The sequence below is a fragment of the Peromyscus californicus genome, unplaced genomic scaffold, assembly GCF_007827085.1.
Source record: "Peromyscus californicus insignis strain IS unplaced genomic scaffold, ASM782708v3 Scaffold_7__1_contigs__length_154581171, whole genome shotgun sequence".
Classification (NCBI taxonomy): domain Eukaryota; kingdom Metazoa; phylum Chordata; class Mammalia; order Rodentia; family Cricetidae; genus Peromyscus; species Peromyscus californicus.
Window position 1 is genome coordinate 123,526,704 of NW_026294595.1, and position 14,118 is coordinate 123,540,821.

General features: G+C 44.6%; 1 protein-coding gene across 2 annotated transcripts; it reads left to right on the forward strand.

Moving 5' to 3' along the window:
- Window positions 1-290: 290 nt before the first annotated feature.
- On the forward strand, window positions 291-12,928 carry Gzf1 (GDNF inducible zinc finger protein 1). 2 transcript variants are annotated; one of them, XM_052726470.1, is made up of 6 exons: window positions 291-504; window positions 3,453-4,868; window positions 6,905-6,999; window positions 8,447-8,614; window positions 10,067-10,224; window positions 10,746-12,928. In XM_052726470.1, exons 2-6 carry the CDS (start codon window positions 3,511-3,513, stop codon window positions 11,085-11,087), a joined length of 2,121 nt encoding a protein of 706 aa, XP_052582430.1. In that variant the 5' UTR covers window positions 291-504; window positions 3,453-3,510; the 3' UTR covers window positions 11,088-12,928. The 2 variants fall into 2 exon arrangements, with proteins under 2 accessions (XP_052582430.1, XP_052582429.1); XM_052726469.1 differs by having other exon boundaries at window positions 292-504; window positions 3,500-4,868.
- Window positions 12,929-14,118: the final 1,190 nt, after the last annotated feature.

Below are 14,118 nucleotides of genomic sequence, written 5' to 3' on the forward strand. Positions count from 1 at the left end.
TCAAAGAATACAAGGCTGGCTGCGCCATCCTTTCCACCACACCACAGCGAGCATGGCCGCAGCCCTATGGCGAGACCTGGACCACCGCGGCACCCAGGAGGGCCTAAAAGTTCAACGACCGGGACAAGAACGCATTTAACGTGGCGGGAGGTTGTTCCAACTTGGCCAACTAACACCGCCCACCACCACCACCACCACCACCCCCTCCCCGCCCCCCCGCCATTGCTGTCTTCTGCGCAGGCGCAGCCTTGGCTCAATGCAGGTGACAGATCCCGGAGCTACCAGCCGGTCGCCCTGCCCCAAATCACGTAAGACCACGCAACACAACGGCCGGAACCGCCTCTGCAGCTGGACGTGCGCGCGCAGCGCCTGTCTTGCCTGCGGGGGGCGGGGCCCATCAGGGGGCGGGGCGCGCTCGCGGCGACCAATCGGTGGACCTTTGAGGCCCGCTGTTCCTGCGGGCCTGGTCCTGGATACGGGCCCGGCGGAGGCACCGAGTGCGAGGTGAGTGTGTGGTCGACCGTCTGGCTTCCAGGTTATCCTCCGCCTGCTGTGCCTTGGAAAGGCGGGCTGTGGGGACCCAGACCGAGGCGGGTAGACTGGATCCTTTTGGCTCTGGAGACCGGAGTCGGGGACGAGGGGCTGGGTCCTGGCCGCAAGAGTTCCTTCTCCCTGAAGCTTTGGAGGATCCTTGGTCGTTGGGACTCTGGGGGATCACAGTGGGGACGGAGGTGGTGCGGTCAGAGAGGCCACAGCTACCCATACTACTTTATACCCTGAGAGAGAGGCAGGATCCCTGTAGGGTGGGCAGGCTGCGGAGAGCAGCGTCTCCTGGAGGCCTAGCCTGGGAGTCCGGAGATACTTGGCGACCTTGGTGAGGATGCGTGGCCCATCCAGAGGCGGCCGAATGCCAATAAGTTACAGTGGAACACAGCTGTCACCAGGCCACAAATAGTCGCTGGGACTTGACCGGTGTCTGCCCTCGTGGGAGGTAAACGAGGAAATCTGCTCAGAATCTCCTTGGTTGATAGTGAAGTCGCTGCCAGGTCTCCTGGAAGAACTCAAGTTCCCTTGAGGAGGCAAGGCAAGGTGTTAGGAGTTAGACTGGCCATATGAGCATCAGGTAGAGGGGTCAGTAGCCTTTGTCCCCAGGCTGGGACCGGGTGTTGGGTCCTGGAATCGCACAAGTAACCTGGAGCAGATCACCGAAGTTTATTAAGCAACTTTATTCAAGAACACCGCGGTGGGAAAACTTCTAACTAGCTAGAAAATTATTTGGTTCTGTGACCCGGAGAAAGGGCTATAAGCTTCTTTTTATAGTCAAAGGTTGTACACAAGACAGAAAGTAAATGGGATTCACAACATCTTGGCGTCTGAGCGTCTAGGGAGTGTTATCATCTGAGCTTCATCTCAGGAATGTTGACCTGAGCTCCAACTACAGGATTTAAGACCTCTGATTACAGGGTGTTAGTTCAAAATGTTTACATAGTCCGTGGGTTCCTTTAAATTGCCTTTCCCTTGTCTGGGAGAGTGCAGGGCAAAGGGTTTTCAAAGCGGCTGTCAGTCATAATACACTCAGAAATATGCATATAGGCTATAAGCATACATTTTTTTTTCATATTCCTGGGCTCTTCACGGGGACTCTGAAGAGCATCGGCTCACCAGTACTTCTTCAGGTCTCCTTCACCCCAGTATTTCCTTTCCTTAAGCTTCCTCAATATGTAGGTAGTGTTTCCTGTGAAGTCCCCTTCAGTCTTTCCACAGGTGCTGATTTTTTAACAATTGCACTCCCTAGGAGAGTCTTCTCTGTGGTTGAGACTGGGTACTGTGGGTAGTGGTCCCTTACATAAGATGGACAGGCAATGGTGAAGGAGATCAGCAGGAGTGCCCTGGATAGTGGAGACTTGGAAACCAAATAGAACCTGGAAAGGGAAGTTAGATTCAGGGACAGAGGTTTCTGAGAAGAGTCCACAGAGTAGAAAACATGAAATTGGGCTAGCATTTTAGAGTCCAGGAGAAGAGATCTGGGGGATATGGCAACTGCAGGGGAAGCATCCTTCATTTGGTGAGGCTTGGGTGAGGGATGTGTTGAGAAACTTCAGTTAAACATAGACAGGGCCATGAGGCTTAGGTTCAAGACCTCATCAGCCAGTTAACCAATTATCTTACTAGCTTGTCACCTGTAAGATGAGGTGCCATCAGTACCTTTACAAGTATGTAGGAAGCCCTCCACAAGCCAGCAAATGTCAGGCCAGCTGGACCTGTTTGGTATGTTGTACTCCTTAAAGCCTCAGGATAACAGGGCCTTCCAAGAGGAGGAAGTGAAGGGTCAGAGAGACTCTAACCTGCTCGGGGTAACACAGTTTATAAAAGCTATGGAACTTCATTTCAGGAGAGTAACTCAATTTACCAGGTACTTAAGGACACTGCAAATGAGGATTGGGTTTTGAACTATTTTTCCAGGAAGTACTCACAGTTTTCAGTGGTAGAAGTGATTATCAAATGACTGTTTCTTGCTCAAAGAACTAGACAAATTTTCCTGTATCTTTGGCATATGTCTCTGAGTAGATTAGAAATGAGCTTGATAAGCAAATTATTGTCTTAATGAGTTTCAGTAAAGGTAAACTAATCATTTGTGCTTATCATTGGAGGAAAGTCTTGCCAGTATTGTTTTCATGAGAATATTATCTCATGAAAGGTATTTAGGAGCTTTAGAAAACTGCTAAGAATGAAGTATAATTTGACTCTATGTCTATGTGTGGTGTTATTTTTTTAAGATTCATTTTGTTTTTAATAATGTGCGTATTTCTTTGTTGGGAGTATGGGCATGTGAATACAGATGCCTGAGAAGTTAAATCCCCTAGAATTAGAGTTAGAGGCAGTTATGAGTCACCCAATGAGTGCTAAGAATTAAACTTGGGTCCTCTGCAAGGTCAGTATGTGCTCTTAACTGCTGAGCCATCTCTCCAGCCCTGTCTGTGTACTTTGTTTGTTTGCTTGCTTTTGTTGTTTTGAGATAGGTTCTCATATATAGTTCAGGCTAGCCTCAGAGTTGCTGTGTAGCAGAGATTGGTTTGAGCTGATCTTCCTGTCTCTGCCTTTTTTTTTTTTTAAAAAGATTTATTTATTTATTATGTATACAGCATGTATGTCTGCAGGCCCAAAGAGGGCACCAGATCTCATTACAGATGGTTGTGAGCCACCATGTGGTTGCTGGGAATTGAACTCAGGACCTCTGGAAGAACAGCCAGTGCTCTTAACCGCTGAGCCATCTCTCCAGCCCCTGTCTCTGCCTTCTAAATGCTGGATTGTACATGGAGTTAAAGATCACACTACTACATCCAGCTGCTATTTGAATCTTTCTTTTTGAGAAAAGTTGGGTTTGTTAACTACTATTTATTTTTTCAAGAACTAATGTAACCCTCATAATTTCAAGTCCTTTTTTTTTTCAGGGATTATTCATACATGGGCTAATTAATTCTTGTTTTTGTTATCCAAGCTGTTCTTGGAATGAAGATGGAAAGTAGCACAGTTTTGCTGGAATCAAAATCTTCACCGTTGAACCTTCTGCATGAGATGCATGAGCTCCGACTTCTGGGCCATCTGTGTGATGTCACAGTCAGTGTAGAGTATCAGGGTGTCCGTGAAGACTTCATGGCCCATAAAGCAGTGCTGGCAGCCACCAGCAAGTTTTTTAAGGAAGTGTTCCTGAACGAGAAGAGTGTAGACAGTACCAAGACTAACGTCTGTTTAAATGAAGTTCAGGTTGATGACTTTGCTTCATTTCTGGAGTTTGTCTATACTGCCAGGGTGCGGGTAGAAGAAGATCGAGTGCAGCGGATGCTAGAAGTGGCTGAAAAGCTAAAGTGTTTGGACCTGTCTGAAACATGCTTACAGCTAAAGAAGCAGATGCTGGAGTCAGTCCTTTTGGAACTGCAGACTTTCTCTGAGTCTCAGGAAGTGGAGGCCAGCAGTGGCCCCCAGGTGAGTGTGACCCCCAGCTCCAAAGCAAGTGTACCAGGAGAGGATGCTCACTCCAATGGCATTGTAGATTCCTCTGACTATCCCATAGAGAGATTGGACAATGGCCTTTTGCCAGAAACGCCATCCAAGAAGTGCAAGGAGAAACTGGACAAGAAGAAAGATGTGGCTAAGTCTCCCTACCCTAAAATCGGAAGAGCTAGTGGGAGGCTGGCTGGAAGAAAGGTGTTTGTGGAAATCCCTAAAAAGAAATATACAAGAAGGCTCCGAGAACAGCAGAAAAGTGCAGAGGAAGCTGCAGAGAACGACAGGTGTCCCCAGGACCAAACCCCAGACGATGAAAGGACAGAGACGGAGCCAGCTTCCAAAAGTGAGGCTTGCCCTGCTAGTGTGGAACTGGAGGAAGGCCTGCAGAAACAGGAGGGGATGAAGGAGGAGGAAGAAGGGAAGGATGGGGAGAAGAAGAATAACTTCCAGTGCACAGTCTGTGAGAAGTCCTTCATGTATGAGAAGAGTTTCCTGAAACATATCAGGCTCCACTATGGTGTGACCACGGAGGTAGTGTACCGATGTGACACTTGTGGCCAGACCTTCGCCAACCGCTGCAACCTGAAGAGCCACCAGCGCCACGTGCACAGCAGTGAGCGCCACTTCCCATGTGAGATGTGTGCAAAGAAGTTCAAGCGTAAGAAGGACGTGAAACGGCATGTGCTCCAGGTGCATGAGGGTGGCGGCGAGCGGCACCGATGTGGCCAGTGTGGCAAGGGCCTGAGCTCCAAGACTTCTCTGCGGCTGCACGAGCGCACACACACGGGTGACAGGCCCTATGGCTGCACCAATTGTGAGGCCAAGTTCTCGCAGCCCTCGGCGCTCAAGACCCACATGAGGTGCGGCTGCCTGGGAACACTGCTGTGTGGAGCAGGGCTGGCCTGCATGCAGGGATGTGGGTTCCCAAGTGCTAAGGTGCACTGGGTGTTGGAGATGGCTTTAGGACTTGGACCAGCATGTCTGTGTCTGTTGATCTTCATTTCCCCACTGGTGCCATCTACGGCTTGGGAAATTGAGGCAACTTTGAATCCTCTTTGGAGGTGTGGAAGTCTGGGAAATGATTCTTCAGCTTCTCCTTTGGCCCTGCCTCCCAAGCATAGAGGCCCTGGCATAGCAGAGCCATCTAGAACTCTGGGTGCTGTGTGCCTCCAGGTGCTCTGTACTTGAACGAGAGCTTGGCTTTTTCTTTACTCAGTTCCAGTGAAGTTCTGTGAGGTGATATGTAGTCTGTAGGGCACTTCTCTAGTGGTCTTTTAGTTCTTAGGGCTTGGAAAGTGCCATTCATTGGTTGATCTAAGAATGAGGATCTAAGAATCAGACAACACTTTAATTTTTTTTAAAAGATGTGTTTGTTTTTATTTCATGTATATGGTGTTTTGCCTGTATGTGTACCATGAAAATGCCTGGTGCCCTCAGAGGTCAGAAGGCAAACGTCAGATGCCCTGGAACTGAAGTAACCAATGGTTGTGAGCCACATGTGGGTGCTGGGAACTGAGCACTGGTCCTCTGCTATAGCAAGTGCTCTTAACTGCTGAGCCATCTCTTCAGCCTCTGAATAATGCTTTCTAGTTGTTTTCAGACTATAGGTGGATAGTGAGTTCTTAAATTTAACTTTCTTTATAGTTTTTTCTTTGTTGTTGTTTTAGACCAGCAGATCTCAACCTGTGACAAGTCACAACCCCTTTGGAGGGGTGTCCAATGACTTTTTCACAGAGGTTGCATATCAGATATTTATATTACAATTCACAAAAGTAGCAAAATTACAGTAATGAAGTAGCAATGAAAATAGTTTTATGGTTGGGGGTCACTGCAATATGAGGAACTGTATTAAAGGGTCACGGCATTAGGAAGGTTAAGAATCACTGTTTTAGGCAGTTTCTCACTGTTTCATCCTTGTTGGTCTGAACTGGACTACATAGACTATGCTTGCTTTGAATTTTCAGAGACGAGCCTGCCTCTGCCTCGCAAGTGCTGGGATCAAAGGCGTGGGCCACTTTATACTTCTAAGTCTATACGTTCTCATACCAGTCAAGCAGTTGAATTTTCTACTGTACTCTACCTTTGCCTTCCAACCTAGAACAGACTGTGGGGAGGGAACAAGGTGTCTGTCATCTTTCAGTTTGCCTGAGTTCAAAGTACTTGTGTGGAATGTACTCAGCAGATCATGGCTGAGTGCTACACCATGCTGATTGTAACTGAAATACTCCTGTGTGGTTCTTAGCAGCTTGAGAGCAGTTTCTCTCTTTAGACTGACTGACTGGTCATGTGTTAGGAAATGATGGTAAAATGTTCGGTCATATGGTACTTTGTCAGCAGAAGTTCCTAAGGTTATTCCAAATGAGGAAGCTTCAAATATTAAGTGATACCCTTTAATACTAAAATATGTGAAGGCACACTCTCTGCCTTCCACTGCTTCCCAGCATAAATAAGGCCCTGGAGAGATGTAGGAGCTGCTCAGTGGTTTTACCCTGGTATATGGAACTAAGTGGAGATATCAATCATTGGATCTTGCACAGAAACTCCATTTGTGTTGGGATGTATGGTAAACTCTTTTTTTGTTTGTTTGTTTGCTCCCCCCCACCACAAGATGGGGTTTTTCTATATAGCCCTGGCCATCCTGGAACTTGCTCTATATACCAGGCTGGCCTCAAAATCAGAGATTCACCTGCGCCTGCCCCCCAAGTGCTGGGATTAAAGGTGTGGACCACCCCCCAACCCCCAGCATATGGTGAATTCTTGACCTTCCCAACCAGTCATTTTTCTCAGCTGTCTTGGAGGAAATGGTTTTTGCACAATACAGAGGAAATTGGAAATTGTATTGCAAAGTGACCTTTGAAATATGCCCTGAGTTATCATCTGAATGTTGTACTTTCAGAATTCATACAGGGGAAAGGCCTTTTGTCTGTGATGAATGTGGTGCAAGATTCACTCAGAACCACATGCTGATTTATCATAAAAGGTGCCACACAGGTAAATACCCACGCTCTTGTGATTGACTGTCTTTCCTAGCCATAGAAGAAAATTGCAGTTGCTTATTAGAAGTTGGCATCCACCACAGCAGTGCAGGTTATGAAGCTTTTCCATCTTGTAAGGGAGAATTGCAGATAGATCTGCTGCCTGTACTGTGCTATACATGTGGCATGGTCTGTGCCATGAGGCGCTAAAATGGGGCACACGGGTCTTAGATATCTAGAGGTATGAGACAGTTCTTATTGTTGTAACTCTTAGTCCATTTCCAGGAATCTGTCCTAAAGAAATTATCCAAAAACCTGAGAAAAGCTGTGTGATCAGCTCTCGTCTTGCTATGTTTACTTACAGAACTGGGAACAACACAATGGGCCAACCTCAAGGAAATATTTCAGTGGGCTGGAAATCATGCCCCAGCTCATGACATGGCCTCAGAGGAAGGCCTCTTGAATTGCACGGGCACATCTGTGCTTGAATGTTGACTATAGCAATGAACAGTTAAGCATGGTCAGTGCCAACTGTGAAAACCTGGGCAGAAACCAGGAGCAAACACATACATGATAAATAATCGTATTTAGATATGAGATTACCTCTATTTCTAAAAGTCATTGTGATAGTTCACCATGAGAGGGACAGTTTCAGTTGGCTTTATTCTGGTTCAGCATTGCAGTCCTGTGGTTGAAATGTTGATGTAGACCATATAGGGCACAGAACCTAGTCTATCACTGTGCACTGTACGCACTCACCCAGGTCTTCCTTTGCTTACATTATTTACAGCTAAGCACTCACACAGGCGTCAGGGTCACATACAGTCCTGACAGATGAGGTGTGGACCATGTGTTGCTGGAATGTAGACAACCAGTGGAAGCTGTGGAGGAGTCAGTCTCACATGACAGACTTAACTAGACTTCGTCATTGTATATGACTGCTAATGTGTTAAATTTTATGAAAGCCAATGTTTTAATATTTGTAAAGCCAAGGCCACACCAGTTGACTGTATGAGTGAGTTGGGAGAATAAACAAAGAACTTAAAAGTACAAAAAGTGAAGTGTCATTGAAATTGTCCTGTAGTTTAGTCAAGTTGACTGGTGTCGCTAGCCTAGAAGCTACCTGATAATCCATTGTGAAGGACTTTTTATTCTGATAGAGCTACAGAAACACTTGTTGAAAATAATCCAACAAATCCCTAAAGTTGTAAAATTTTCTTATTTTTCAATAACTAAATTTATTAAATTTGAGCTGGCTGAACTGTAATCATTGATTCTAGTCCAATGGATTGCTGTTTGGATTTCCTAGGATATTCACCACTTTTAGCAAGTAGCAGGAGTAATATGTTTGATGTTTAATTAGAAGTGTCCAATGCTGTTTGCCAAGGTGTAGAGAGACAACCAGCTCTTCCGGGTGTTTTTAATGACTATTATTTCTACTTTTGTCTCATCTTTTCATGTAGGTGAAAAGCCTTTTATGTGTGAGACATGTGGCAAGAGTTTTGCTTCTAAGGAGTACTTAAAACACCATAATAGAATCCACACTGGATCTAAACCCTTTAAATGTGAAGTGTGTTTTCGGACCTTTGCCCAGCGGAATTCCCTTTACCAGCATGCTAAAGTCCACACAGGTATGGCTGCATAGTACCAGAGAAGAGTTCAGTCTGGCAAGGAAAACAGTTCACAAGTTTTAGATTTATTAGCAAATCACTTGGAGAGTGTCGCTTTGGTGTGATTATGACTATAATAACTTTCCAGGGATGACTGATAGTGGCTCAGAGTTTCCCAGGGTTTATTCTCTCATGGTGGGAAAAGCATGGCCAGGTTCATGGCAGCAGGAGCTTATAGGGGTTCCTCACATTATGTAGACTAGAGAGAGCTAGCTGGAACCAGAGGCTAGTAGAATCCTAAAGATACGTTATACTTCCAGCCAGTTCCAGAAAGATTCCACAGCCTTCAAAATAGTGAACAGCAATAAGAACATGACCCTGTGAGGCACATTTCAAATTCATTCTGAATCAGAAGCTTTAGGAGACAAAAATGGTCAAACTTTGTTATAATAGCATTTTTAAAGTGATTTTTTGAAGTTAAAGTATAATTACATATGATAGTATTTTTAAACCTTTTTACCTCCTCTAGGGCTTATTATTGAACATATAGCCTTGTGCATGCTATATGAATGCTGTGCCACTACATTAATTCATGGACCCTATTTTTTGTCTTCTTTTTTGAGATAGATTTTCACATAGCCCTTGAACTTGTTATGTAGCCCAGAATGACCTTCAAATCCCGAGCCTCCTCCCTCTACCTCTCAAGTGCCGAGGTTACTGGCCTGGCTTCCCACCTAGTTTTCATGCTTTTGAGTTTGTAGTTTCTGATTTATTTGTTGTTGTTTTAACTAAGTTTATTTTGTACAATATGTGGTGGGTGACTAAGTACCCTGACACATGTGGAAGCCAGAGGACAACTTGTGGGAGTTGGTTCTTGCCTTTCACCATGTGGGTCCTACAGATTGAACTCAGATGCTCCAGCTTGGTGGCAGGTGCCGTTACTCACTGAGCCACCTGGTAGGCCCAGTTTGTGGTTTTGATAAAGTGAAAAATGAGAACACTTTAGTATGCAAATGGGGGAGAGTCTGTTGGCAGCATGGGGTGTTTATTGAAAGGGCACATAGCTTCCTGTGGTATGACAGCTTGATTATGGATGTTTGTATGGATTTGCATCCTCCAGATATAAACAGGGATAAAGAATGGATGTTAGTATACATACGTGCACATACATGTTATGTGTGTGTGTGTTTATTTAGGACAGTTTATTACTATGAGTAGTAGGTTTGTATTTCACAGATAAGTGTCAGTGCATACACAGAACTGACCTATTTTTGGTACAATTTTAAGTTCTTGGTTATTGTAGTATTATAGTACATTGGCACTTCTGCCAGGTGTCTCTCTTGAGTCATTGTAATATTGCTTTCCCTTTGGGGGAGTGCTCAAGACTATCCAGGGAATGCAGATGTGTATCCAGAGTTAAATAAAGTGGACTGAAGAGGTCATTGAGTAGTTTCCTTCTCTTTCTGTGTTCAGGAGAGCGGCCTTATTGTTGTGACCAGTGTGGGAAGCAGTTCACCCAGGTAAATGCCCTCCAGCGCCACCATCGAATCCACACAGGAGAGAAACCATTCATGTGCAATGCGTGTGGACGGACATTTACTGACAAGTCCACTCTCCGGAGGCACACCTCAGTAAGTGATGGGTAGGCTGCTTAGAAACAAAGCCCTCTGGTCTGTAGGTTGCTAACCCTGAAAACCTGTCATTATTCTGGTCCAGAGGGTCAGAGATGGTAGCAGTTTCTCTCTGGGGGTGTCCTGCAGTGACATCCAGGGAATAAGGTAAAGGGGTAAGGCCCCCTACTGCCAAGTCTATGCCAAACACTTCCCTAAAGTGGCTGCTGTGCCAGGCAGATATTTGGTAATTAGTGCAGGGGCGATTCACTAGAAAGCAGATTTAAAAGGCAGGGAGAGCTTTTGTTTCATCTCCTTACTATTTACTTTTTGACTGATAGACAGTCTAACACTGTAGTCCAGGCTGACCTCAGACTCATGCATGACCCTCCTATATGCCATGGTTTTGTTTAATGAGTGTGTGCCACGCATGCCCTGAAGAGAGCATGTTGTTTTAAAAGATGCATGTGTTATTAATAAGTATCTGTAAATTGGGAGACTTAGAGACACATGTAGTGACTTTTGTTTTGTTTTATTTGTAGATACATGATAAAAATACGCCGTGGAAGTCTTTCCTTGTCATTGTAGATGGCTCCCCCAAGAATGATGAAGGACATAAGACAGACCAACCCGATGATGAATGTGCATCACCCAAACTTTCAGATAGATTACTATCTTTTGGTGAAAATAGCCATTTTAACAACCTACTGGAAGTTCAAGGTAACGTGCCTGCCATGCAGGAGAATAGTTCTACAGACACTACTTGCAAAGCCGTGGTGTCTCAGGATGCTCTGCTCACCACTGCCATCAGTGAGCTTAGTGAGCTGACTCCACAGACAGGCCCAATGCCTACACACCTTCCCTCGTTGACCAACATGGAGTGAGAGCTTGAAGTTGTGTGCCAAACAGTCTGTGTGATTGCTGTATTCCAGGTAATGCCAGGGGCTAAGAAAAAAGTTGTCTGTGCAAAGACACAGGCAAGACTGGCCTTGACATTTCCCCAGACCTTGCACGTCTGTATCACACTTAAAGCTCTTCCATAAACATTCTGATCTGCATGATCTCAGCTACATTTCATCAACAAACATGGCAGTTAGCATAGCTCACTGAACCCTGGTGTAGCTACACATGTCAATCACACTAATGCTTGATGTCTAAACCATTGCTTGTCTTAATCACAGTACACAGCATTGACCCAACTTAGGAAAGTGCTGTTTGTGGTCTCCTGGTCTTGCCCTGCCTTATATTTCCATGTGTGTTTACTTCACTCTGATCCTTTTAGGGCATTTTTCTACAAAGTTAAAGTAAAACTGGGGCCACTTATTTCAGCTGTTTCTTCCTTACTGAAATAAAAGCAAATTTGTTCTGGGGACCCTAAGATGGGACTGAAGAAGTAAATGATTGCATTTGTTCTTCCCAACCCCCTATTTGTACGCACGAAAAGAGGAATGACAGATTGAACGTTTTCAGTGTAGTACCTCAGCATGTGTGCAGGTAGGGAGTCTGTCATAAAATTCAACCTGGGATGAGATGTGGCTGTTCAATTTCATTCCCTAAATCAGATTAAGTCAAAGCTGTCCTACCAAAGAATCTAGCAAAATAGTTGTCTTGTTTGCAGAGGTGTGAGAAATGAAGAGGCGTCCGAGCATTTGACTAGTCACATTTTCACAACCAGCATGCTGAGTGAGCCTGGCAAATCTCAAGTACTTCTGCCAGGCTTTTCTATAACGTCCAGAGTCCCAAAATACCCATTTCCATAGTGGACGGTGACACAGACTAGTAACAAATCTGCTTCTTTAGGAGGAGCATGTAAGAATCTAGAGCGGTGGTTTTCAACATAAGGGTAGTGACCCCTTTTGGGGTCAAACGATCCTTTCATAAAGTTGCATATCATATTTACATTACAATTAAGAGTAGTAGCATTAAAAGGTTGCAGCATTAGGAAGGTTGAGAACCACTGATCTAGAGGGTACCAGAAGCCTTGGCATGCTCAATTCCTATGCCTTAACAAATGGATAAAGAACGAGGAATGTTGTCTCAAATGTTCCTTTGACTTTCTTATGCTGAATTTAATTATTGCTCAACAAACTTCACTATGAAAATTGCAGTTTGTGGCATTTGCTATTCCTGATGTATGGTTGCAGGGCCTTGGGTATGTGGACATTCGCTACCTGTGACCCTTAATAATTAATTTTAAGAGCGCCTTAATGGGAGAATTATCTGCTCTAGTTGTTCTGTTTCTAACTTACTAAGCTTGCTGTGAGAACACTCTGGTTTCTAGGAGGAAGGTATCTTAAGTTCAGGGTGAAGACTGAGCACTATGATAGAAACTGAAAGTTCTTTCCTAGTGCTAACTTTGTGGTAACACCTTAAAAAAGCTGTTGAAGCCACCAAAAGGTGTTCCAGACACTTGTAATATTTCAAACTTGCTCTTGAAGGTTCAGGGCTGAATTATCTCACATTCAGTTATGACCTGGCTCTCCTAGTTGTGTTTACAGACAAAAACAAACAAAACAATAGACTAGTGACTGGCACATGACCATTTCAACTGGTTAAGCAAACCTGCCCAGCTGATGTACTGTGTTATGGAATAAAGTCATCTTGATGAGAAGGAATTTAAACAATAGATTATTTTGTTACCTACTGGAAGAACTGTCTTGAATTTGTTTCTTTAGAAATTCTAAATAAAATTGTTTAATGTTAATAAATGTCTTTGTAAAGGTTTTGCAATTCTAAATTTATTTACATTACTATAACAGGGTCTGTAGAGAAAAAGATTCTTAACTGAAATTAGTCTAATTTGTTTAATAGCATGAACATTAAAACTTAAAATCAAGGTTTGTAGACTTCTAGTTATATAATCACCACAGGTGATTGACTTAAGTTCTTGAACTCCACAGTGGCAAATAGAAGAATGGCCCCTGTTCAGCAGTGGCCAGTGTTGAAGTCACAGCAGGCACTGAGTGACCACTTTGCTATAAAGGTTTTTGTCTCTTCCCAAGAGAGAAAGTTGATCCCTAAGGACATAAACCTTGGAGTTGTTACCACTTTGTAGTGTCTTTTCTCTGTGAGAAAGCAAGACTGCCTTCAGTGAGTTGGTCCCAAACGTGTTCTGACAGCACACTACTCTCAGAGCATCAGTTAGGGTTACTGAAGAGGCGATCTGGTGCCATTCCAACCATTTTGTGTCACAACATAGTCCAAAGTCCAGAGGGCTCCACAGCCTTTGGTTTTACTAAAGTTTTCTGTAGTAGTTTAAAAAGTGGACCAGGAAGTAGTGAGACCCTTTGGATTTCTGCTGTTAGTAATGATCTAAATGGGATTGTAGATTATAATTTAACCTTCTAAAGATTTTCTGTGTACAGGTATTTTGCCTGCACATCTGTTTGTCTGTATACTGCACGCACACCTGGTACCGGAGGAGACCTCAGACACCCTGGAATGGGAATTAGACAGACAGCTGTGAGCCACCATGTGGATGCTAGTAATCCGGCCAGGGGCCTCTGGAAGAGGAGCCTGTCCTCTTGATCACCAAGCCTTGTCTCCAGTCACAAGGTCAGCTTGTTTAATGTTACCCCACTGTAACTGTTCACTCTGGCCGTTTGTACAAGCTAATGAAGCCAGGCTCTGACTTCCTTCCAAGTAAGGAAACCAACCAAGGAGAGACACTGGGGTGGCCAGACCTGCAGCGACCAATTTCTGATGGCCAACTGCACACACATGCACTTTAAGTTGGGAATCTGCTTTAACACTGGCAAAGTTCTATGACTCGGTGGCAAGGGTCTGTACTTCCCACCTCCAAGGGCAACTATAGTTCCTGTGGGGAGACCCGCTTACAAAATTAAGAAGGCCACATATGGCCTTTTCAGGGAAGGGGGACACTGAGCTTCCAGGTCCCTTCCAGAACTCAACTGT

Coding starts and splice junctions, on each gene's coding strand:
- Gzf1 (XM_052726470.1), top strand. CDS start 3,511: ATGAAGATGGAAAGTAGCACAGTTTTGCTGGAATCAAAATCTTCACCG. Junction 7,000..8,446: donor TCATAAAAGGTGCCACACAG/GTAAATACCCAC, acceptor CTTTTCATGTAG/GTGAAAAGCCTTTTATGTGT. Junction 8,615..10,066: donor GCATGCTAAAGTCCACACAG/GTATGGCTGCAT, acceptor TTCTGTGTTCAG/GAGAGCGGCCTTATTGTTGT.